This window comes from Anabrus simplex, chromosome 1 (genome assembly GCF_040414725.1).
Source record: "Anabrus simplex isolate iqAnaSimp1 chromosome 1, ASM4041472v1, whole genome shotgun sequence".
NCBI lineage: Eukaryota > Metazoa > Arthropoda > Insecta > Orthoptera > Tettigoniidae > Anabrus > Anabrus simplex.
In genome coordinates, this window is record NC_090265.1 from 509,675,210 (window position 1) to 509,702,884 (window position 27,675).

General features: G+C 40.7%; 1 protein-coding gene across 1 annotated transcript in view; it reads left to right on the top strand.

Moving 5' to 3' along the window:
• Nucleotides 1–220: 220 nt before the first annotated feature.
• Nucleotides 221–27,675, top strand: part of LOC136875108 (E3 ubiquitin-protein ligase SIAH1B) — a 78,413-nt gene continuing 50,958 nt past the window's right edge. The window contains exon 1 of the mRNA XM_068227913.1: nucleotides 221–398. Within this exon, the coding sequence (XP_068084014.1) occupies nucleotides 221–398 (178 nt within the window). The remainder of the gene's footprint in view (nucleotides 399–27,675) is intronic.

A 27,675-nucleotide genomic window follows, 5' to 3' on the forward strand; every position in this document is an offset into this window, starting at 1 on the left:
AGACTCCCTCGGATTGTGAGGGACAGCAAGGTCAACACGTGATATGGAGAGGGGTGCGCTGCTCCTATTGGTTTTTTCAAAAAGATGTTTGTAACAACCTGCCCCTGTAACAACTAGCCCCGGTCTCCCCTACATTAGAATTCAGTCACTACTGCGAAGTGCCACGTGCTCTGTTAACAAATGTAGCATTATCTGCAGAACAGCCCGTCTGGTGGCCATGATGGTTATGGCGTCAAGTCTCTATGGTCTGACACCGTCGTTAGCCGGTTTGAGTCCCGTTAGTGGAGAAAATGCTCACCATCAGACTGTTGGCCGGCAGGGTAGGAGAGGTGGTAAAAGTAAACTCGTGTCCTCATCCCGTGGTGGCGCAGTTCTTCTGAGGCACACCCCCATTGGAGGTGAGCTGCATGTACCATTTCAACCATATACCAGCCCTCCTGCCATACTTAAATTTCTGGAAGTACAGGGAATAGAACCCGGGCCCCCGAGGACGGCAGCTAAGTTACGCTACGGAGGCGGACAAGAAAGGTGGTGGTAGGCCTATACAGTTTATAATCACTAGATTGCGTGGCAAAAGCGTGGTTTACTTACAAACCTCTCCTCATTGTTCATATGTGAGGCCATACGACGCTGTTGATGATGTGTCCGTCGGGTGGCGACGTTAAGCCTTTCCTTGATGTTATTCGACGAGAGCAAGCTATGCGCCGACACCAAGTTTCGCCCTCTCGCGGTCTCATTATCATCATCCCATATCCAAACGCACACGCCGCCCATGAGCGTCAAACAGAAAGACCTGCACCAGGCCACACGAACATGTCCTCGAACAGCCCCAGCAATAAAAGCCTTACAATAAATAATACGCTGCTGGATGTCCCAGTTAAGTTACGTTGTTTACTTGCTTCTCTAAAATGTCAAATCAGGAGTAGGAGACAGAGATCGCAGTATGACAGGCTAATAATTTCGTAGAAGTTTCAACAGGATTAAGGTCAAATGACCAAATATTCCTAAATCCATATATCAAAAGATCTGTTGGTGAGAACAGAACAAAATCTTCACCGCAGAAAAGGCCAAATAACCAAGCTAAAATACGTTGCAGTTACAGAAAATGATGAAAAAATTCCAAGATTAGGCGTACAAACAAACAAACAAACAAACAAACAAACAAACAAACAAACAAACAAACAAACACACAAACAAAAACTGCAGCAGTGATGGTTGAAAAATCAAGAAAGCAGGCTTAGCGTGAATGATTCGTCGATTTTTTTAAAAGTTGCTTTTCGTCGCACGGACACGGATAGATCTTATGGCAGCAATGGGATAGGAAAGGGGTAAGAGTGGGAAGGAAGCGGCATTACCTTAATTAAGGTATAGCCTCAGAATTTGCCTGGTGTGAAAATGGGAAACCACGGAAAACCATCTTCAGGGCTGCCGACAGTGGGGTTCAAGTCCACTATCTCCCGAATGCAAGCTCACAGCTGCGCGCCCCTAACCACACGGCCAACTCTCTAGGTGGATTCTTAGAAGTGAGGGAGAGACTTATAGAAAAACCCTACATGACCGAGGTAAGCGAAAAAGAATCAGATATCATTAAGTAAGCCCGTTAAGAAAGAGAAGGAATAATACATAGAAAGATACCACTCTCGGAAGTGAGAACACATGTTTTCTTACTGAAAGGCAAACGTATGGCGCCAAGTAAATGAAGGGCTAGAGGAAAGGAACTCCATCGCACCGTGAAAATGAAGGGTGTAAAGTAGCCTAATCCAAAGTGGAGATATCGTGTCCAAATTGAATTTTTATAATTCTTCATCACTTCATTCTGTAACCACCGACACATTTAAAAAAGACATTCCTAACGTGGAAATGTGATACCTTAAGGAACGGGCAACATGGCACAGCTGTGCTCTGTTGAAACAAATGGTTAGATAAAACTTAAGACACAATGAGGCAAAGACCGCACCCGCATCACAACGGTGCGCAGCACGAGACAACAGATAAACTCGACAGCAATGATATGATAAGGCTAATACTATCGTTAAAAGCCATGAAGATTACTGCCGAAACGACCGACATAAAGACATCTAAATGTTCAAAGAAGTTACCATAATTTATAAAAGTGTAGAAGCCTCCTCCAGTGTAAAATTATGGAACAGATATTTATACTGCTACTACTAATACTATTCATTTTACAAAAACAAATAATAGACAGTCTAAAGGAAGGGAAAAATGTGTCTATTAAAGAGGAAAATTGAACATACAGTCGCTCAAGAAAAGAATGAGCATGTGCGTTTTAAGCTGTAAGTTCCTCTCAAGTATGCTCTTCTCAGAAACAACTCAACCTATGTATAACGTGTGTGTTTATGGTTATCCTCGTAGTTTTCGTCTACATGGGAAGCGAAGTATATTTTGATCATAATTAAAATTAAATTTGATGAAATATTAAATGTCCCGGGCTGCGTAGGTCAGGCGGTAAAGCACTGGCCTTCTGTGTTTAAGTCGGCAGGTTCGGAACCCGGCTCAATCCGGTAGTATTTGAAAGTGCTCAAATACGTCATCCTCGTGTCGGTACACTTTCTTATTCCATCTTATTAATTCTCAATCCGAAGATTGGTTGGCAGCAATATTCTTCTCCTCCACTCAACTCTGTAATCTGTTAATATCTCTTCATTTCCTCGTATAAGCCTGCTCCTAGATCTTCTCTGATCTCTAATCTGTCTAGAGTATTGCAGTCTAAGTTTTCTTGTCTTTTTTTTTTTTTTTTGCTACTTGCTTTACGTCGCACCGATACAGATACGTCTTATGGCGACGATGGGACAGGAAAGGATTAGGACTGCGAAGGAAGCGGTCGTGGCCTTAATTAAGGTACAGCCCCAGCATTTGCCTGGTGTGAAAATGGCAAACCACGGAAAACCATCTTCAGGGCTGCCGACAGTGGGGTTCGAACCCACTATCTCCCCAATACTGGACAATGGCCGCACTTAAGCGACTGCAGCTATCGAGCTCGGTAGTCCAGGTTTTCCTCTTCCTCTCCTGCCTTGAATCATTCCTTCCATCACATTAACTATAAAACTATTGTGCTTGTAGAGATGGCCAATATTAATTCATCCCTTCTCTTTCTTATTGTTGATAATAAAGATCTTCTTTCACCTATTCTGCTAAGAATTTGATTTGAGAGTTTTGCTGTCCATGAGGTCCTTTCCATTCTCCTCCAGCACCACATCTCAAACGCCTCCAGATGTTTCTTATCGCATGCACCAATAGACCACGTTTCTGAGCCGTACAAGGACATACTTTATAAATCTGTTTTTAGTTTCTACATTTAGAGTACATGATGTAAGCAGTTCTCTTTCTTGTAATAGGCGACCTTTGCCTGTACAATTCTGCTCTTTATGTCGGGTATTCTTTTACCATCTGCAGCGATTGGTAAATCATTCATTCTTACGTCGACTGCAATATGTTGACGGTTGCATGCCATGATTTCAGTCTCCTTTGTATTAATTGTCATGCCATACTTCTCTTTCGATATCTTGTCATTCTTGTTAATGCTATTTGTAGTTTCTCTTCGTTCTCCTCTCTAAAAGTAAAATCGTGTCCTCAATCCCGAGGTGGTGTAGCTCTTTTTAGGCACACCCCCAATGGAGGTGAGCTGCATATACCATTTCAACCACGTACCAGCCCTCCCGCCATTCTTGAATTTCTGGCAGTACCGGAATCGAACCCGGGCCTCCGAGGACAGCAGCCTATAGCACTAACCGTTACGTTACGGAGGCGGACGTTCTCCTTAATGACATCTATGTCATCAGGAAATCTTATTATTTTCATTTCTATTCCACTGATCTTCATCCCCTCCATATCCTCCTTACATTCCTCAATGCCTTTCTCAACAGCCTACAGGTTGAACAGCACCGGTGATGAATTACATCTCTCGTACTCCTTTCTGTAAGCCTTCTGTACTTCATCATTTATGTTCATGATGCCTCTTTGGGTTTTATATAGATCATAATACTATTCGTCTGTCTCTAAAATGTAGACCAACACTAGCCATAAACTTCATTAACATAGTCCAGTTCACATTATCAAAGCCTTTTTCTAAATCCACAAATGCAATAAACAATGGTTTTCTTACGTCCAGCATTTTGTTTATAACCTGTCGTAACATTAAGATAGCTTTACTTGTACCCCTGTTCCGTCTAAATCCAAACAGGTCTTCAGCTAAATTTGGTTCAATTTTATTGCTTATTCGGTTATATATTATTCTTGTCAATATTTGTGACATGTGCTACAAGAGACTTGGAATGTGCGATCTCTCAACATTTGTGGAAAGCTAGAGAACGTAAAATAGGAGATGGCCAAACATGATGTTGACATACTAGGAGTAAGTGAAACAAAACTGAGGAGAGTTTTGGAGGGGTAATTTTAGAATTATACACTCTGGAGAAAAATGAAGTTATGCAGGTGAAGGGACAGTGCTAAGTATTTTATTTTACAATCGGCTTTACGTCGCACCGACACAGATAGTTCTTATGGCGACGATGGGATAGGAAAAGGCTAGGAGTGGGAAGGAAGCGGCCGTGGCCTTATGTAAGGTACAGCCCCAACATTTGCCCGGTGTGAAAATGTGAAACCACGGAAAACCATCTTCAGGGCTGTCGACAGTGGGGTTCGAACCCACTACTATCTCCCAAATGCAACTCACAGCTGCCGCGCCCCTAATCGCACGGCCAATTCGCTCGGTTACTAAGTTAAAAGAGTTTAAGAGCTATGTGCAATACAGTGATAGAATAGTTATGGTGAAAATAGAGAATAAACCAGTTGACACAGTAATGATACAAAAAAAGAGGATGCTGAGATGAAGAGAAAAAATAAGAGGTGGAGATGGATTTTATGAGGGAATTCGAAATTAACCAAGATAAATTGCATCTAGAAATAATGATTGTGAAAAAAATGAGTAAATATGAACATTTTTGTATTTATGCATTTCGTTATATGTAACATTAGTTTCACAATAAATTTGAAAAGTAATCTTGAACTACCATTTACCTAACAAACTCTCCACATCTGTTTACTTCAACCCCTATCGCCCTTTCCATTATACTGTTGCGAATAAAACTCCATCTGTTTCATTACTCTAATTTATTTCAGGATGGTCTAATAAATGCACACACACACACACACACACACACACACACACACACACACACACACACACACACATTTAAACACAAACAATTCTAACCAGTTATGAATGGCCACACTACTAATTACCAGTCTATTTACAAATCTCTCTTCTGTATACACCGTAGGAGGTCCAGTCTACTTGTCTACCTGCGAACGCCTAAGCCTCATTTTCACTTGCCCAAGTCCAGTCAATCAACTCATACAGCCGCTGTACGTAGACGGCTGGATTTGAACACAGTGCCCCTGGCTATACAACAGGCGACGACTGTTCGTTGGTTCAACTCCAAGATAGTCCGGTACTTTTCACAGTCACATGAAATGAACAACAATCAGCAACAGCTCAACAGAATCCAACAGCAGGACGGTAACTCACATAATTACGCGAACACACGTTACAGTCTTTCGTTCTGTCGCCTGCACCTACACACTGGTCCCTCCGACACTACAACAGCAACTCGCTCGCAGGGGCCTTGATTTATACCTCGATGTTGGGCCACTAGAACATTCAGGGTTCGGCTGGAAATCGAACTTTCCCGTAATATCTTCCAGAAATCGCATGGAGAAACTAGATGAAGGGAACAATAGAGAAAGGGCCGTGGCATGTCCTCGGGCGGGCTGGGAAGTTCCCCGAGCTGGCTTTAGGGCCGCTTCACACTAGGCGACAGGAATCGGCGACCAGAATCGGCTACAGAGTAGCTCAGGTGAATTCCGTGTCACCGGCCGCGCTACTTAGCCACCTTCCCCGACCTGGTGACAGTTTTCATAATGAGTTCTCAGGCAGAGGAGTGCCTCTTGCTGCTCTTATTATTGTCGGAAAGAAAGAAGAGAAGCTTCGTGGTTTTCATTCACATCCTATGTTGAAAGATAGTTTGGAAAAAGCACTTTTCTATAAACTGTCCAATGATTTATGTGATGATGTTACCAAGTTTTTTAGTTACCGGTACTTCATTTTTCTCCGTAGACTACTGAGAAGACGCTAATGTAAAGTTGTTAGTACACACAGCCGCATTTTGAAAATTATTGGTTGATTCCCTTCAACCCTCATTTTTTAAAGTAACATCAAGAACGCTCGCAACAAGGTGTCTTAAATATCGTTCTCTCCACAACTTCATAATTAAAAAAAAAAAAAAATCCTGCCTCTCCTTGTATTGGCACAATCTCCATTATCTTCTTATTCTGCCGTGCCTCTTCCCAATCAATTGAGGTCGGCACCGTATGTAGATCTGACCCAAATCTAAGGAGCGATGTATTCACTATTGCGTGCATCTGTGATGGTTGGTAGTGTGGTGTGTTATGTGTACAGACGAACAAAAGCACCTCGTCCCCGAGGCAGTGGCATTAACCATTCGAGATAGTGAGTTCAAACTCCAGTGTCGGCAGTCCTGAAGATGGTTTCCCATTTTCACACCAGGCAAATGCTGGGGCTGTACTTTAATTAAGAACAAGGTCGCTTCCTATACCTTAATTACAAAGCTCGTTTCTTTCCTAGGATGTTCTTTCTTTAAAGTCGCCGAAAAACTGTGTCATTACTTCTCAACTTCATTACTATAGCCTACTCGTCACAGTTTAATTTCCAGATGGACACTGCTCAGTTTGTATAATTACTGAATGTAATATATTTATTTAGTAGAGTTTATAATATTCTGAAACGGAATACATAACGGGAAGGTACTTGAAATGCACAATGACACTTAAGGATGTTTGGAATGGAACGCAAAGAGGACGAGTAGCTAGGCTACACAGTCACCTAGTGTGAAGACTCCAATACTGTCCGGCTCCATGGCTAAATGGTTAGCGTGCCGGCCTTTAGTTACAGGGGTCCCGGGTTCGATACCCGGCAGGGTCGGGAATTTTAACCATCATTGGTTAATTTCGCTGGTACGGGGGCTGGGTGTATGTGTCGTCTTCATCATCATTTCATCCTCATCACGACGCGCAGGTCGCCTGCGAACGTCAAATCAAAAGACCTGCACCTGGCGAGCCGAACATGTCCTCGGACACTCCCGGCACTAAAAGCCATACGCCATTTCATTTCACTCCAATACAAAACAATGGTTCACCAGCTGTCGCCAGCCAGGATTGCGGAATCTGCCTCGCTGACTGGTAGCGGGAGTGAGCTACTGCAAGGTCGGTCGCCGGGCTTCTTTCTGTAGCTCGGCTACTGAGCAGCCCAGTGTGAAGGGCTCCATTTGAAACAATGTTCCACAAGCACGGGCGGCTGGTCGCCGATTCCTGTCGCCTAGTGTGAAGCGGCCCCTTTCAGGTAATACCGAAGGGGCTGCGACAAGGATGGCTGTCGCTTGAGCACGAAACAATACCTTTGTAGTCTGTCTTCATCGACATGAACCATGTCTGGCTCAGGTTCAATCAAGTTTTTGCAATGTTAGCAAAACCGCAGTTTTCAACTTTTGTCTTATGCCTACAGACAGAACAGGAAATCGACGCTTTCAAACTCCAAAGAGGCTCTCAACAACGTTTTTTTTGTTCTTATTTGAGACTCATACAACGATTCCGCAGGAGTAGCAAGTTCCCGAAGTGGTGTCATTAGGTATGGTTTGACGCCATACTCAAGATTCTCCAAGCAACAGAGAACTGCCAAGTATACCTGTTTCAAACTGACCCTCATTCGTGAATTATTGAATAAGGTAGCATCATGTGCCGATCATGGCCATCTTGCTACAATATTCCGTATTTTTAGATTTACATCCGCTACAACCCGCACGTTTAATGAAAACAACCTCTTTCTGTTTCTGTATTGCTCTGCAGAATCTCCTCCAGAGGACTGTATTCTAATGTGAATACAGTCAATGGCACCAGTAACTCTGGAAACCTTGGGAAGTTTGTAAAACTGATTATTACTTACTGACATGTCATTTTCTTGTTGGCAATATTATGTGCTGTTGAGCAAGAGAAGCTATAACATATCACAAGCAATAGTCCGTGAAACAGTGACCTTATAAATTCCTCCGAAATATCTCATTGTAATAAGTATACTACCGGAGGCATAAAACCGCAATGCCATTAGTAGTTGACGGAGGGGTTCTACAGCATGATTTCTGAAACATAAGGAAGTTACTTCATTTTCTAAAGTTTACACCTTTGACATTAAAACGTCATTTTTACATTGTTACCTATTCGTTGCGTGTTTTATTAGTGTACAAATTAATGAAAAGGGTTTACGACAGTTTTTTGTTAGCCTAGACCTATGTAAAAAAAAAAACCGGTTTAATTCCATATATGAATAAGCAGTCTGGCCTATGCTTGACGACTTGGTCTTAAAGGCAGATTGTGCCGAAAGCCTGCAGTCTAATATCTCGGAACTTGAAAATAGGTGCAATGAGTATGGTATGAAAATGAGACCCTTTCGAAGACTAAATTGATGTCAGTAGGAAAGAAATTCAACAGAACTGAATGTCAGATTGGTGATACAAAGCTGGAACAGGTACATAATTTTAAGTATTTAGGTTGTGTATATAGTAAGTGAGACTGAATCAAGGTGTAGTAAAGCTAATGCAGTGAGCTCGCAGTTCCGATCAACAGTAGCCTATTCTATAAAGAGGTCACCTCCTTGACGAAACTCTTTACATTTGTCTGTTTTCAGACCAACTTTGCTTTACGGGAGCCAAAGCTGGGTGGACTCATGATATCTTGTAAGTTAAAAGTAAGACATGAAAGTAGCGAGAATGATTGCTGGTACAAACAGGTGGGAACAATGGCAGGAGGGTACTCGGAATGATGAGATAAAGGCTAAGTTAGGAATTAACTCGATGGATGAAGCTGTACACAGAAACCGGCTTCGGTGGTGGGGTCATGTGAGGCGAATGGGGGAGGATAGGTTACCTAGGAGAATAATGGACTCTGTTATAGAAGGTAAGAGAAGTAAAGGGAGACCATGACGATGGTTAGACTCACTTTCTAACGATTTAAAGATGAGAGGTATGGAACTAAATAAGGCCACAGCACTAGTTGCACAGAGAGGATTGTGGCGACGTTTAGTAAATTCACAGAGGCTTGCAGACTGAACGCTGAAAGGCATAACGGTCTATAATGATAATGTATGTATGTATGTATGTATGTATGTATGTAAATAAGCATTACCTCCCGGTATACTGACATAATAATGAAAGATGAAAACCTACAACCTGTTTTCCAGTCATTGACCGGGTCAGGGATGTAATGAATGTATCATATATAGGCTATTAGTACGATGGGGACTGATATAATAGTATTATTTCGTATGACAGAATTATACAAGTTTACAAACAACGATAAAAACATTTCCAACTATATACACATTTGAGTAGTCTTAAAACATACAGAATGAGACTTAGATCACATGATGTAGCAGGGTCAGAGTTGAATGTTTAATATGCTTAACCATTTCACAGCTTCTTCGTTGGCCTCATGGATGTCCTGGAGTGTTCCGCTGAACTTCCTGAGGAGGCAATCCATAGCGATATGTTGCAGAGTCTGGGTCACGTCGACACAGTCACAGTAAGGGTTCTCAGTTACCTTCCACTTACGCTTCCAGTATTGACAACTGCCGTGTTCAGTTCTTATTCGATTTAATGACGTCCAGATTTTTCTGGAAAGGTTGAAACCAGGAGGACGTTTAACGGATCCAGGATTAAGCCTAATTTGTTTGGGTTTAAAGAAAAACACATATTGCACCATGTTTGATTCACGTTAAATTATTCTTGGATCAGTCCTCGCCTAGTATCCATGATGGTTTCCTTGAATTTAACCTAAGGCGTTGATGTGAGCAGTCCTGGTGTATTGGTAGTCTGATATAATTTTCATGGCATTTAAGCCAGTGTTTTTTCAGTGCCAGTTGTCTTCTAAGATGAGGGGGAGGTATGTTAGAAAGTACTGGTAGCCATTCCAAAGGTGACGTCTGGATAGTCCCTGATATAGTCCTTATTGTGTCATTCAGCTGAGTGTCGATTTTTTTTGTGAGGGCACTATTAAGCCACACTGGACTAAAATATTCAGCTACTGGGTAAACTAAAGAAAGAGCCGTTCTTCTTAAGGCAGATGCAGTTGTACCCCAGCCTGTTCATTGCGGGTATATTAAACATATTAAACATTCAACTCTGACACTAATACATCGTGTGATCTAAGTCTCGTTCTGTATGTTTTACGACTGCTCAAATATGTTTGTATTCTCTGTAGGTCAATGATTGATCCAATACAACGCCTAGATATTTTGGATGAGGAATAAACTTCAGTAGTTGTCCAATTAATTGTACTTGAGGGAATGTAAGTTGCTTGCTTATTGTTCAAGTGAAAGCAGGTGACCTTAGTTTTGGATATGTTTGGTTTCAATTGCCAAGTAGTGAAGAACTTATTAAGTTTGAGTAACTATTAATCATGAACACATACGCACTAGCAGAACACACTTCACTATTCAAGACACTTCCTACTACAGCTCCACATTTATAACCCAAGCTATTTTTCAAGTGAATTTTATCCATTAACAAGAGAACTGTCTAGTCTTCTAGTGATAACATACTAACTCTGGAGGAAATATAATTCGTAATCTAGAAGAGTCTTATTCCAACTGAGGATTGCTGGATAATTTGCTGCATACTTGTCTAACAGTAGATGGACAGAGTATTCTCAAACTATTTGATGACCTCAGATACCTATATGCATACGGTGACATAGAATGAAGTAGACTACAAAATATAATTAAATGCCAAGAATATCTGACTATTTGTATGTACATGAAGTAGAAAGATCTGTTCCTTTAAAAATGAAGTTTGGCTTTTGCTCTCTGGTAACATTTTGTTGATGGGATCAAGAAAATCTAAAATTAAATCAATACAATGTTTCACTGAATTTTTGTCGTGATTATCACAGAAAGCTCTATTAATTTCATTCACTGTATTCTCAACATCATTCATGCTACTTACATTTTTTGGCAATGACATACATGGAAGTATCATCAACATAAGGTTATAAAATTAATTCTTCACTGGCATGCACAGCACATTGCATTTTTCGAAAAGGTTTACCCTTAACACAAAATGAACATAAGCAGGCAAATTAAATCAGTTGAGTTTTTAAAATTCATGGATGTTATTTATGCTGTCTATGCTGTCTATTGCACTTCTCAAGAATTCATTTTCCAAACGACTTTGCCTGGTGTCAGGGCACTCACGAGTAGATGGTGAAGTCTGTGATAAATATTTGGGGCACCCAGGCACAGCGGCACCTTGAATGGATAAGTAATAGGTAACATTAAAATCATACCGTGATACATTAACTTACACATTAGGCCTATGCAATTTTATGCAAGAGTAATTCAGACACCTAACTTCAAAATATGATTGTTTTTGATTTTCAGGTACTTTTAAATGAGCACCCACATTAAAAGAAAGTGCATAAGTATGTTTCAATTTGTTGCATAAGCTCATTTCTTGTCATTAGAGCCATATCAGCCACAATGAAATATTATATTACATTTTCAACTCACCAACTCTTGGATATAACAACGGAGCAGAAATTAGATTTCTGTTTTCGTATCGTACATTGATACCGTTCTTTCGATGTCACTTTCTCTAAAATGTTCTTCACATACCTAAAAAAGAAATCAATGGAATATAGCTGCAGTACTAGTATTTTAGGCCTACAATAGGAGCTAGTCCTCTTTTAACAGGAACCAACCAAAGTGAATGATTTTGAGGTTGAAAATTCTTGGCCCTAGTTCAGTGCAGTCAAAAAAGGGTCATTTCTTTAAAATACCATTCGGTAAATTCTTATATTCTGTGTGAACAAAATCAACTCTGCAAATTGCCCTTAACCATTTCTTTCGTAACTCCGTCTCATTAGGTCCATCCAATGAAAACACGCACAATTAATACTATAGCTTAATAATAACAGAGCAACGATAGGTTATGCATTACACACACATTCTGTAACAGCATGGCTGAAGTACGGATGGCCTTCTTGCCGTGAAATCATAGTATTTCTCTCTGACAGCTGGAAGGCCTTGTTCTTGTGGTATGCCATGGTGTGTTGTGCTGTCGTCGGTTGCTCTAACCACGATAGACACCAGAAGGACTTAAACATTAAATTTCATCGTTTTCCAAAGAACTGACATTAAATTAAAGTGGATTAATGCCTGTAAACGGGCTGACTCGTTTACTGTTGAGAATGCTCGTGTCTGTTCTGTACACTTCGACGACTCGGACTATACAAGGGACTTGACGAGTTATTAAGCCTTCCAATTAGAAGTGATTTAAGGCCTGACGCAGTACCACATTTAAATTTGCCACTGAGTAGTAACGATTTAGCGAGTCAGTCCTGTAAAGATCAAGAAATAAGGGCACAAAAACGAAATCATAGTAAGGAGATAGGCAAATTTTACAATTGTAGGTACCAAATGAAGCAGAAAATGTTAATGATGTAATGTAATCTCGAGGAAGGAATTAGATAACAAAAGTAAACGTCAATGTTTCTGTGATGAGAAAATTGCTGAAGTGACTGCAGAATTGGATTTAATTAAACTGGAAAATTGTGACGTAAAACAGCAAAATAAGGATCTTCAGGACCGTCTTAGTGCAGCTAATACCGAGATGATAAAAATTAATGTTAAAGTTTTTTAGGGTACTTTTTCTAAAAGTCAACAGCAAGCTTTAGTAAAAGGCAGATGCTCAAGCTGGTCATCTGAGGACATTGCAAAGACGGTCACCTTACGGTCTATAACATATAAAGCATTGCGTACTGTTAGAGACGTGATTAATTACCCTCTTCCTAGCGAAGTTACAATCAAACGACGGCTAAGACAGTTTTATATTTCTCCTGGATTCACTGAGTTGAGCATTAATATCTTAAAAACACAATCAAGTCTTTTTTACAAATTTTGAAAAAGATGTACTCAGCTTTGACGAAATGAAGGTTAACAACGACTTGTGTTTTGATAAGAATGAAGAAATGATTAGAGGGCCCTATGTTAATGACCAAGTCATTGTAATAAGAAGTTAAGCTCAAAAGTGAATGCAACCTATCTGCTACAACTCTGATACAGCGATGTCAAAAGGACTGTTAGCAGAAGTAATTCATGTCGTAGAAAGCACAGAATTTAAAGTTAGAGCAGTTGTATGTGACATGGGACCTTCAAATGGGAAATGTATGACTGATCTGAATATTTCATAGGGCCAAACCATCGCTGGAAAACCCATCAAGTAAAGAACGTAACATATGTTTTTTTTTTTGTGATGTGCCTCATGCACTTAAATTACTGCGGAATCACCTTCTTAATGAAGGATATAAACTCGAAAGTGGGCAATGTGTTACAAAAGAAGCATTGCAAAATTAATTGAAATGCAAAGTGAGGGCGAAGACCTACAATATGCCCATAAGCTTTTAATGAAACATATTCTTGTAACTGGAACGGAGAGGCAAAATGTACTATGTATAACCGTTCTAAAATCACTGGGTGGATAGAAAATACGAAAACCGAACTGTAAATACTTTATTTGCGAGGTGAGAGATTATTTCGTACTGAGAAAGCTGCCGGAATAGTTCGTGTTAAGAACAGTGTTGTTATATTACTTGTAGTGTTCTGAAAATACTGAAATAAATTGAAAAATAATTATCTACACATAAGAACTGGCAATTATATTTTACAAAATTGAAAAATATTAAGTGGTTAAATAAAACAAGCAAATCATTAACAGAAACACACAATTACAATGGGTCGTGTTTACTGTAAGCCCTGCAGTGGGGGCCAGATGACCGTCCAGTCTAGTAACCGTGATGTATACTACGGTCAGTTGACCGCCGTAAGTACACACCGGAGGATCTTCACCTTCAGTAAGTAGGAGTGAGTTGCTATACCATGGCTGCGAAGATGACGTTATACCCCCGCATCTCTCCGAGAGACCCAAAAGGAAGTCTTCCATAACGTCGTAGTTCCTTTAATCGTTCTCAGCTGGAGAATGGGGCATTACCAAATGTCTAACAAGACAAGGCACTGAAGGTATATCAAACAATCTGTAACTGCTATCCAAGCTTATAACAACCGGCTACGTTGCTCGTAGATAAGCTGCATACAGCCAACGGTTTTCATTGTGGAATACGCAGGGATAGCTTTGGTAACGTGGCATCAGCCGCAAATTCGCAGCACAGGACAACAGCGTTTGTTGACGCCTCAATAGTGTATCAGTAACGACGGTACAGTGATTATTCTAAGCGGAAATCGCAAAGTTCACTTGCGCCGAGCTACATGTCATCCAGAATCAGCTAACGTTACATTTATTTTAATATCTCCGTAAATATTGAGATAAAATGAGACCGACAAAAGCAACATACGTATCATTAAAGTACCCAAAGGACTGGTTACATTTCAAAACGATTATGAGAATCCTATGGCCCGTAAATGAAGAATTGTAAAGACTGGTGCAACGTGGACGGACTATGATTCACAGCACTTGCTATCTCGCTGCACAAGCACGGCGAAAGAAGAGTATCCATTCAGTACACCGTATCCAGTATACATTCTCCCTTCGCTTGTCAGCCAGGCCGCTGAAAGCAAGGCTATACGGAACTCGCTGTTCGCGTAACTTAGCGCGAAAGACGAAGCGAAATTAAAACTCTCCACGAGGTGTAGGCCCTATCACTCAAAGTGTTCGAGTAATTTCCAAGACAATACTTGAGGACTTGCACTATTTCCGCGTGGAAGACATGTAATAATATTTGTGTGAAGGGCTTGTAATGATTTTGTCTTCAGGACTTAAAATACTTCGTGCTGGAGATTTGTAAATATCTCCAGGTTGAGGACTTGTAATTATTTCTAGGTGTAAGACTTAAACTTCCATTATTTCTACTTATGAATGTTTGAAGAATTCCAAGGCGGTACACGAGAACTTATATTATTTTTTTCCAGTATAAAATATTTCACTTGCTTCTGTTACAAGTGTTCGAGTAAATGTCGAGACGGTGCTAGAGAGTCGCATTTGAGAACTTTATTTCTAGTGTAAATATTTAACTTATGCGATTTTCCACTACGAGTATTAATTACTAAGGTCATACTAGGGACTTGTGAATATTTCTGCGCTGTGATTTATTCTGCAGTGTGAACATCGAACTCAGATTATTTTCTACGCTGAGTGCTCGTCCGGCTCTTTGGCTGAATGGTCGGCGTAGTCGTCTTCGGTTCAGAGGACTCCGGGTTCTATTCCCGGCCAGGCCGGCGATTTTAACCGTAAAGAGTTCATCCCCCTGACTCGGGGACTGCGTATCTGTACTGTCCCCAACACCCCCAACAACTCATACACCACACAAAACACTATCCTCCACTACAACACGCTGTTTCCACACACGGCACATGCCGCCCACCCTCGTCACAGGGTCTGCCTTACAAGGCTGCAAATGAAATCGTTATTATACCGAGTGCTCATTAATTGGTCAAGACGTCATTTGGAACTTTGCATTTATTTTTGTTGAGTCACAACGTTTAATGTTTATTTCTATAGTGTCAACGGACTTGTCATCGACTAATTTGACATTTAAACTTCTCCTAGTGTTAAAATAATTTTTGATTATGACGATAGTTGCTTAAGAGGCGTAACATCTAGGTCATCGTCCCCTAATGGTACGAAATGTAATGACAAATTAAAAGTCCAAAATCCTCCACTGACCAGAATTCAAAACGTGAGGACGAAGAATGTATGGATGGAAATGAATTTAAAATAATCAGTGGATCCAACCCGCAATGCCTCACATTCACAGAAACTGGCTTAAAACAATAGTATTACCAAGAAACTGCTTCTATAGCACAATACTGATACTTGTAGTCTAAAGGGGTCGAAAGTCCAAGTCATCTGCCCCTCATAATGGTACTTATCGCTAGGAAAGTAGAACCATGGTTTTTGTCATGTGGCGGTACTAATCAAAAGTAGCGTAGACTCGCGGTATTCCAAATATGGTACAACTCACAAGTAATGAAAGTCGCAATGTAACGCAGACCTACGGTGTTTCGCACGTTGCGGCGCCATTTACAGGCAACGCAAACCGATGGTGTTCGTCACATAAGTGTACTAACCACAGGGACTCGTACTATCCCGTGGTGTTCCTCATATAGTGGGTACTAATCATCATAGGCAAGCCAGAACCATGGTGTCGCACATATATTGGTACTAATCACAGGTAGTGTAAAAGCCGACAGCGCAATCAATCAATCAATCAATCAATCAATCAATCAATCAATCAATCAATCAATCAATACTGATCTGCATTTAGGGCAGTCGCCCAGGTGGCAGATTCCCTATCTAATCACAAACCTATTTTGTACCTAACATAGTGGTACTACGCGCAAGTAAAAGCGACCCATGGTGTTCCCCGCATGGAGGTACTAATTACAAGTAGTCTCATGGTTCTAATTCGATCAAACCTTGGTCGCTCCTTTTAGTCGCCTCTAACGACAGGAAAGGGATACCGTGGGTGTATTCTTCGTCTGCGTCCCCCACCCACAGGGAATAACTTGAATTAAATGTTATTCGTTCAAACATTAATAAATTGTGGACTCGACTGCAAAGACACGTGTTCAAAATTAAATTTCATCATTGCTTGTGGACTCTATTTAGACAAGTTATAATTTAAGTTCGTGTGGATATTTCTAGCCTGGTGCAGCTTTTATACGGCAGACCCTCCAACGAGGTTAAGGTTAAAATCTCCGACCAAGCTGAGAATCGAACCCGGGGTCCTATGAATCGAAGAGCACTAAGCTGACCATTCAGCCAAGGAGCAAGAAAGACAAGTGTAACTGCGTGATCTTCGATCGGCCGGCGGAGGAGTGCAATTTATTCAGTGAACTCATTGCAGAACTTCATGATATCCAAGCTAGGATTTGTGGTGCCCGCGGTAACTGGTAACGCTGGCTAGACTCCGTGGTGCCTATGGTTGTTGGCGACGCTGGCTGGACTACGTGGTGCCCATGGTTATTGATAACGCTAACTGGACTACGTGAAGTCCATGTGTGGAACGTCGTGAACGTGCCCAAGAGTGTTCATGCCGCAGAAGCCAACGAAATGTGATATTCAACAAACGTATTGAGAATAAATTACCTTACGTTTATTTGAAAACAATACACTGTACCCGCCCTGATTAGAGTGCCCCACACAACCCTGCACTCAAGTCTCATTATGCTCTTCAAGCTAGCCATTTTGCGGACATTTCCTGGAACTTGTATTGAAAAAAAAAAAAAAAAACATAAAATCGTAATTAAACATCATTCTGGATAATATAACATTAAAGCAAAACATATTTCCCTCACACATACTATAAATTTGCAAAATATAGGCATAGAAATACTTATTCTATTTTCAAATACTCCTAGGGTAAGTTAGTAGGATCAGTTGGATGTACTGTATTTTTCCTATCAGTTCAACGTCGAAATAGCACTGATCATGTTCAAAAGAAAGGATAAGTTCTACATTTTCAGTTCAAAATCGCTTCCCAGTCAGACAGTAAAACTGGTATATTTTATGGTCTGAAGTATATCCGCCGAAGATTCCAATTAGAATCGACATAAGACCTAAATAAGAAACTGTTAAGTTAGTGTCATCTTTTAGAGTGGAAGTGTGCAAGTGAAATCAAATGTATTTATTCAGCGTATGACTTTTAGTGTCGGTAGCGTCCGAGGATATTTTCGTATTACCTGGTGCAGATCTTTTCATTTAAAGCCCATGGGCGACGCGCGCATCTGAGTGTAAGATGATGAGGTTGGGAGGGGGTGCGACCCTGAAACCCGGTGTCGGCATATAATCTACCCCTGTCGAATACAACAAAGTGGTCTGCTCAAGGCTTTACGTCTCCATCCGACGAACGAATCACCATCAACAGCGTCATATATGCCCTCACTCCATATGAACACTGTGGAGAGGTTAGAACTGAATCCAGGATTCTGGCACGTAATCTAGAGATTAGAAATAGGTATACCACTCCTCTCCTACTCTGCCGGCCAAACATTCTGATGGAGAATTATTTTTGCACCAAGGTGACTCGAAGCGACTAACCATGGAGTCAAATCATAGACCTAGCGCCATAACGATCATGACCACCAGGTAGGCACAAATTAATGACGCAAGCTTACTCCTGGGGAAAAAGACAATGGCCAATCTCGAAGGTGTTTTCAAGAGTAGAGACATCAGTGGCGTATACTGAGGGCTACCAAGGCTATCAGTGAAGCCCAAACCTCAAATGCGAACGATGGAAATTTGAAGCACATTATAATGTAAGCATCTGACACATTGTTCCATTTACAGATCTAGAAAGGAACGAGAAAAAATGTCGCACGTATTTCTGAGAACAAGGCTTCGAAGACTGATATTGCAGCCCAGACTCTCGTCCCTCTCCACTCGACTCACCTCACGCGGCTTGCTGCTGTGTGCCTGATAGGAACGGGAATCGGGGGGGAATACGTGTGCTAGGCTTCGGTACGTCAGATCGCCACTGTTATCAATCATGCGTTACTCATCGTATATACTTCCTCACCTCATCCTTCTGACTTCATTACATAGATACCAGAGTGCTGGTATTTCACTCCCGTTTACTTCTACATCCTTGTAGGAAGACACTGCAGGGCTGCTGTTGTAGGAGCAATATAGTTTTATTTTTATAGGTAGACCTGCTAAAATGAAATGCAATCTTTCAGGTTTAATGTTCTCTTTTGTTCGTTGGAATCGAACCCGTGATCATGGGTCGGACACCAACACTGATCTTCCGAGGAAGGTAATTAGCCAGTGAACGATTGGTACGACCGCGGTAAAATTCAACATTTTTATTTAATGATAATAATAATAATAATAATAATAATAATAATAATGGTGCATGGCATTTGTATAGGCTTGGTGGTGACCTAATGAGAATAAAATGAATGACGAAGACGTCATAAAGATCCAGTCCCCAAGCAAGGGAAATAAATAGTACGAGGGGATTAATTCTGAAAATTGAACCGGGGCCATCGGACCAAAGGCAAGCAGCCTTGACAACACAGCAGGCTATTGGCTGCAGCTCAAAACGCTTTAAGGCTTGACGTTCACTAAACCAACTATCGAAAAGAGGTAACCTAAGTCTAGTGGTAGTCCGCATCTTGATCCCAGCACACACCACTGAGAGACATATCTCTTAACACAAACATACACACGGTAAAGACCTGGGCAATAAGAAAGGCAGAGCGTCGAAGAATAGACGCTAACTACAGTGTTGGTGATAGCTGTTGGAAACCATCATGTTCTTTTTATTGTAGATTGGTGCAATTACTGCTTTGGTCCAAGCAGACGATACGGTGTTCAAATTCTAGGTTAATCCTATTACTCTATGAAATAATTTTATCTCTGCATTTCAATTATACACTGCCGGAAAAAAAAAAAAACGTGACAGTTAGGAAAAAATTAAGTTTCTGAAATATATTTTACAATGTACCATTTAACTTGTATATTGATTAAAATGTATATCCTACTCCTTGGATGAAGTGGTCAGTAATGTTGCCTTCAGTTCAGAGAACCCAGTTTCGATTGACGGCCGTGTCGGTAATTTTAACCGCTCCGTGCTAACTCATCTGACTTGGGGACTGGGTGTTGTGTTAGTCCCTATACACAGCTCTTTGTATAACTCTAACACACCACACTACAAACCACCACAAAAACAAGAAATAGTCGTAAAACTAGACTTAATCCATCATAGTGCCGACCCCAGATAATTGAGAAGAGATCAGGAGCAAGAGCGAGGTTCGTCGGCAGCCCTGAAAATGATTTTCCGTGGTTTCCCATTTTCACACCAGGCAAATGCTGGGGCTGTACCTTAATTAAGGCCACGGCCGCTTCCTTCCCACTCCTAGCTCTTTCCTGTCCCATCGTCGCCATAAGACCTATCTATCGGTGCGACGTAAAATAACTAGCAAAAAAAAAGAGAGCGAGGTTCTGGTAAAAAAAAAAAATTGATAAATGACTCGTTCAAGTCCATCCCGGGTGAGTATAAGCAAGCACGCTAAAGTTTATACTTCCTCAACTAAGGCAATTCACTTTCACTGGCCGGCTTATCAGTGAGAAGGAGGTCGTAGACGGAGACCGAGTGACCTATAGCCTACTGTACAATGTGGCACACCACGATCTGCCCAACAGGTTCCAGTTAAAGTGCAGGCCGGCTTAAGAAAGTGTAGCACTGGATTTCATGAATAAAACATGAGAAAGTGCATCCGTGAACAATTATCAAGTATCTCCTTTCTCTCTAGACCAATGGCCATTACGCCACACGAACGAATACTCCAGTTAATAATCGTCCCCCAGTCTGATAGGAAAACAACTTTTTTCTTTACAATTTGATTTATGTCGCACCGACACAGATAGGTCTTACGGCGACGATGGGATAAGAAAGGGCTAGAAGTGGGAAGGAAGCTACTTTTTATGCCATTTGCTTTACGTCGCACCGACACAGATATGTCTTATGACGACGATGGGATAAGAAAGGCCTAGGAAGTGGAAGAAACCGGCCGTGGCCTTAATTAAGGTACAGCCCCAGCATTTGCCTGGTGTGAAAATGAGAAACCATGGAAAACCATCTTCAGGGCCGCCAAAAGTGAGGTTCGAACCCCCTATATCCTGAATGCAAGCTCACAGCTGCGCGACCCTAACCGCACAGCTAACTCGCTCGATGGAAAAAAAAAAGATCTAGTTTATGGTCAGGTGTACATTTCCAGACATTCTACAAAGATTCCCTTTATTATTAGTATTATTACTGAAAAGGCATGGACGACAGAACTATATTCTGGTTATTTCTACATGAAGATAATGCTATTAGTTTATTGTAATTTGCAGGCCTATTTGATTTACTAATCTTGAAAGTCTTTGTTCTACAGAATAAGGTCATATTTAATTCCCTCTCCGCCTTCCCTGAATGCGCACCCAGGCAAGAATTCCGCTTTACAGTACATGCAGTCAACAGGGCAACACAACAAAAAAAATGCCTGTTATGTTATAAGTAGAGCCCGGATTATATGTAATATAAAAATAAGAAATACAGTATGTACATAAATATGTAGCTAAAACTGACAAAATATGTAGTTAAATATATAATAAATAAAAAATATGTAACTTAATATCCAAGCTTTAGGTGATGTATTCTTGTACACAGAAAAGGAAACAAACCTGAAAAAAGTTTAAGTGCAGATGTTATTCAACCTCTAATGTTCATTTGGGGGCGCAATTAATAACTAACTAGCAGTTTCCCGCCGGCTCCGCCCGCAATGTACAAAGTATGGTGTTGTTCGTTACTATCCTTACGGACGTATTTGCAAAGTTTCGAGTTAATGAAATAAAACACCTGATCTGCTGTGGTAATAGAATGTAATATTATGTCAACAAAACACTTGAAAATACATCACACAAAGAAATTGAATTAAACGTTCCTTGGAACAACACTCGCGCCGAACTGTTAAAAAGTCCCTCAAAGATCTTCGTCATGGAGACAAATGTACTCATAACTTTTCTCAGAATCTACCAGTTTAAGTAGTTATTGCCTCAAAAGAAAGCACTTGATCCACTGAATGTTTTTAGACCAAAACAAACTGCGTACCTCAATTAGAACTAAAGATATGATTGCTTCAATGAGAAAAAATGTCGAAGAAACGCGACTGTCAAATTGAATGTGCACTCATAACTTTCCTCAGAATCAACCAATTTGAATATTTAAGAGCTGAAATGAAAGAGCATGATCCAATGAGTGTTCTTAGGTCAAAACGAACTCCATACCTCAATTAGAACCAAAGATATGATTGCTTCAGAGACAAAAAGATGAAAAAATCAAATAATTTGAGGAAGGCGGAAGTTAAGTGATTTATAGTACCTGATAACAAATCTGTGCATGGATACCTTTCCGTTAAAAAAAGAATGAAGGAAATCGACCGGATGGAATGACCGGACTGACTGACTTTAGTTTTCATATTTTTTTAAAATATATAGACTTTTTTCCAAATTTTCTGCGGTCATCGAATGCCTTCTGTCTGTTAGAACTATCACTTCACAGGAAGTCACTGGCGCGTATTTCAAATAAGGAATGATACTGGACGATACGTTTCCATTCTCAGGGAGTTGAACCCAATACGTTTGTCATACTTTTACTTTGTGTCTTTCTCCGTAGTAGCAGTGACATGTCATTGGCTCGCCCTTCACACAGTACCGTTATTTCATAAGGGATGTACAGACCATCAACATAGCTAAGGGATGTGATTCTTTGACAGAATACTTCACTTTAAATGATTAATTATTTTCAGATGTTACAGACGTGCATGCTTTTTAAACTATTTTCAGGGGTTTAATTAAAAACTTAAATCGATGTAAAAATTAGTGAAAAAAAGAATTGTGTTTTCTGATGCCCAATATCCTTCAAAATATTTAAAATATGTAATACTTATCGAAATATGTAACTTTAAACTCCTGAAATAATGGTGATTTGCCGACATTATAGCTTTTCACCTACCTACATATATGAGAACAGAATATGTAATTACATGTAATCCGGGCTCTAGTTATAAGAGGAGACTGCTATAATGACACTGGTAGTTCATTGTAAATAATCATTGCACATTCGTAGTACTTAAAAAAAAAAAATGAATGTGACAAGAAGTAAAGACTGCCACGGAGAATCCTCAATGCGGAATAGAACACTGGAACTAGCTTTCCTTCTGAATGGTGTACGAGTACCTGCAGACGTTACGTCAGAGTGCAATGGGTTGCCCATAAATACAGGTTAAAAAAAAACCCGGCAAGTAACGAGACTGTTAACATACTGATCAAAGACATGGAACCTGCATTCTTACATGGAATCCGAACAATATGGATTCTACTTTTCATTGCAAAACTCCAATCATAACAGTATCTTGCTATGTGGACCAGTGGTACAGTCTCTGCCTCCGGACCCCAATATCGTGGGTTTAATTCCGGCAGAGGTAGTCCAAGACTCAGCACACCCTATCATACCCTGTCGGAGCGTAAAATATCTCTGTTACCGAGCGAGTTTTAGGGTCCCTGTTTCGGCACACTATGCCGGTGCAGTTATGATCCGCTGTTCCGGAACATGCAGAATCAGTTGTTCCGAAACATTCTCAAACGAGACCGAGACAGTGACTCGCTGTTGCGTCGGAAGCGCCACTATGCACTGCCCTTCACCTATAGCTGACTGTCGATACCAGCAGTGTGCCGCCATGTGCTGGAGTGTTCCGTGTTCCGTCGTATCCTCTTTGCTCTGTGAGTTCCATTGCACCGTTAACTTTGAATAATGTCACACCGGAGTCCTGTTTACGACGTTTTACTAGAACAAAACCGGACAGAGTGACATGCAATTAATGTTCTTCTATTTTGTCTGCAAAAGGGATCTTCAAGCGGCACAGTGACGAGACATTTGAAACTTAAACATCCTACAATGTTTATTTTAATTTTTTTGGTAGTCGCTTTACGTCGGACCGACACAGGTGGGTCTTATGGCGACGGTGGGACAGGAAAGGCCTAGAAATGGGAAGGAAGCGGCTGTGGCCTTAACCAAGGTACAGCCCCAGCATTTACCTGGTGTGAAAATGGGAAACCACGGAAAAACATCTTCAGGGCTGCCAACAGTGGGGTTCGAATCCACTATCTCCCGGGTGCGAGCTCACAGCTGCGCGCTCCTAACCGCACGGCCAACTCGCCCGGTGTGTTTATTTTCATGTTCTGCTTGTATAGGCCTAGTTTTAATTTCCGGTTCCGCTTGTATATAGTGTTTAATTTTTATCTTCGTGTTTGGATTATTTTTTGTGTTCCGTTTGTATATTGTGTACGTACTGACGAATGTTTCTTCAACTGTCACAGGTGTATTTCAGAATGAATGAAAACATTCTTATCCTAAAAACAACATTCAGACAGGATTTTCTGGGTGCGTATTTCAGAGTTCCGACTGCTTTCCCACGTGCCGTGAAGTTTTTCCCTGACCCCAACTGTGCACAATATAGGCTGATGTATTCAACTGGTGAAAATATCCTTGGATTAGTTACGTTTAAACACCTGTACTGCCACTGTAACCGTGTTATGTGTATTTCATATTGACCGAAAAAATCTTCAGGTAAAAGCAGCCTTTAAACGCGAATTTCAGTGTTCCGACTGTTCCTTCACGTTCCGTGCAGCTTTACGCTGGCTGTAACTATACACAGCACGTCCGGTACAGTAGCACATTCCTGCTGAAGCGAAGCATTTCATGTTGCCTCGCGAAGTTCTCTCTACTGCGCAGTTACAGTCCCGTGTCCCATGAGCCGGCACACTATACCGAAACACTCCACCTCAAGCTCCTGATGTTCCGGAATAACTGAGTGTTCCGGTCTGGCCAACCCTAGCGAGTTGGCCACCCGATTAGGGTCACGAAGCTGTGAAGCTTGCATTCGGGAGAGGATGGGTTCGAATCCCACTGTCGGCAGCCCTGAAGATGTGTTTTCGTGGTTGCCCATATTCAAACGAAGCAATGGTTGGGGCTGTACCTTAATTAAGGTCAGGGACGCTACCTTCCGAATGCTGCCATTTCCCATCATTGCGTCACCAAAAACCTTCGATGTGTTAGTGCGACGTTAAACCCCAAGAAAAAGACGCCTCTGTTGACATATTTGGTATTTACCCTCAAAAATTAATTAAAACAGCCACAGATCGCCCATCAGAGATCCAGGCCAGTATGCCATATGGTAGAGCAAAACGGAACGTCGAAACTGATGCTCAGGCAGCCTAAATGCCTCAAACCAAAATGCCTGCACACTGTAGCTGAGGCCATTCGATTACTGTTATTTATCACTGCAGTAATCCATCCATAGACAATATATTTGGCCTCATCAGAAAACACACTTCTCAGAAACAGCCAACGTCCTCACAAGTTGAGGGTTAAGATTCTCACTCTTAATCCAAACGATATCGCGGCTAGAAGTGTTTTCATGTAATCAATACGTTTGCCATGCTAATGAGGAAAAGGATGCTTGGATAATAATTGGAAAAGTGAGAATTTATGTCCAAAAAAATTTCAGGTATAGGCTATTAGACAAGATGTTACGACTGACCAACTATTTCACGTGGTTCACTTCTGAGAAAGTGAAGCCAAGTCTAAGCGAAATGCAAAAGACTTTCCCTTCAGTTTGACTCATCTCACACGGCAAAACCCCCTCCCCAAACAAATCTACTATTCTGGTGTGATAGGTATATCTGCCCTGTTAAGGACGTGATGACCTATAATCCCCACCAGTAACGGCGCTAAGAAGCTCGGGGCATCCCGCTATAATTGCAAAATGGGCCCCTCGTTTTTCATGATAAGGAAAGTTACAAGTTTATTTCGTAGTACAACGTTATATATTGTTACAACAAACAACAACGACGCAACGATAATAATAATAATAATAATAATAATAATAATAATAATAATAATATCATTTAGTTAACAAATACGAAGGAATTAAAATAATACACTTATATTGTGCGAACACACACACACAAACGAAATGCATATTCCAACTATAGTAACCAAAACACGCCGACCGCCACACTATTAAGAAATAATCTCGTTCCTAGGACCAAACAATTTACAAGTCAACCGTTCAACCTAAGCCTACTTAGCTACACTGACTGCCGACAATTATAAACAGGTTCGAAACTTCAGTATTTCGAGTGTAGACAAGCCGTCTTACTAATAAAAAGTCCTTATACAGTTGTTTAACTCTTGTATAGTTATACAGTGAATAAACCCTGTATAAGCGTTTTACATTTTTCTTACTAATAAACGATGTATACGCATTGTATTACTATACAGCACGTATACACTCGTTCCAAGGCGTAGGAATCTCTTCCTGCAGTTCACTGACGTATTTCGCACTTTCACCGCCTTTATGATCGCTTCTGCTGGGTTATCTACGAGCAAAACTTTCCGGAAAGTCGCACAGTAGCATGGCATATCGAAAAGGCAGTGGCAACACTAAGTGAGACCGCTGGAAATTGGCTTATACGGATATCAACATTTCTTCAGCTTGCTTGTGTAATGAACGCCAAAAAGGAAATGGAAATGCTTAGGAAAATATCAATAGCTCCTAACTGGGATAGTACGGAAAACGTAAGCAATTGTAATTGAATCGGCGAGTTGAAAAGGGTACACATTTCAAAAGCCTTACTTTTCAGGAGAAAGGAAAAACTGTTTTGTAGCTTAAAAGAAAGGTTTGATCAAAAAAGTTTCTGTTAGGCATTTATACATCATATTTCTGCGTATTCAACTACAAAGTACGGAAATCATATTATGTATGGTTTTCAAGTTACGCCATTTTTTATCTCGTAGGGGCAGATATATGATGTTTGGAACATCACAGCATGTGATAAATTATTGAACTGTCTAATTAATTGATATGTATATATTTAATCACTGATAGGTCATTTTTAAATTAATATGTATATATAGGGTTTTAATCATCCATTTCACATCATTTCATTTTTTTGTATCGCGGTTATAACGTATTCTGAACGAACCACATATTGGGTAAAGTATTTCAACATCATTCATATTAATAGCTTGCAGTAAATTTTCCAATAGCCGTTGTGAGGTGACCAGAGTCAGCAGGCTAATTTCAGCCCATTTCCAGGAAATGTACGTCATGAAGGTTACCAGAGACCTTACCCTCTCCACCTTCTGAAGAGACAGTTGAAACATTATGAACGCCGACTTTTCGAAGTTCGCTACCTGACGCTTTGATTTCGCGGGAAAGTTCAGCCTATGTGATTGGACGTAATGAAGCAACGTGATGGATTCACAGCAATACATAGGAGAAGGGATGAGACCTCAAATCTTACTGGACCATGTGATATGGCTGATGGAGGGAGACTTTTGAACCTATAGGCCTATACTTCGAAGACAAGAGCTGGAGAGGGCATTCTCATTCTTACTCTTAGACACAGAGACACTCTTGGAAGACACTTACTACGATTCTACGTCTGCACATCGGAGAAGACTTTAACTTAGTTCACTTCGCATCTGAGTGTATACTACTCAAAAGTTACTCTCATTGGGACCTGTTATCTCAGTGACGAGAGGTAGTCAACGGGAGAACGGTTTTGACTAGTATACGGGAGGAGAGATTTTATTATGAAATTTAGTTACGTTACTGTTCCGTAATACGGAAGAATACAAGTGTATTCTCTCCATGAACATAACCCATGGTGGTTTTGCATTTAAAATTACGACTTTACGTACGGAGTACAGTAGGAAGTGTTAAAGGCAGGAAAAGCAAAAGTAGGACTGGAATCCAACAACAGATGACGCAGCCGGTACGAGAGAAACATCATCAATCATCAGCTTCCAGATAACAGAGTCTACAAATGCTGAGCTAATGGCTTAAATTACTGCAAGTTTACGAGTTACAATTCATATTCTTAAGAGTTCATTTCATTTAATTTTTATTTTGCTTCCGTAAGTTCAGATTTCGTTAATACGCCGTTACGTCACGTTTTTCATCCT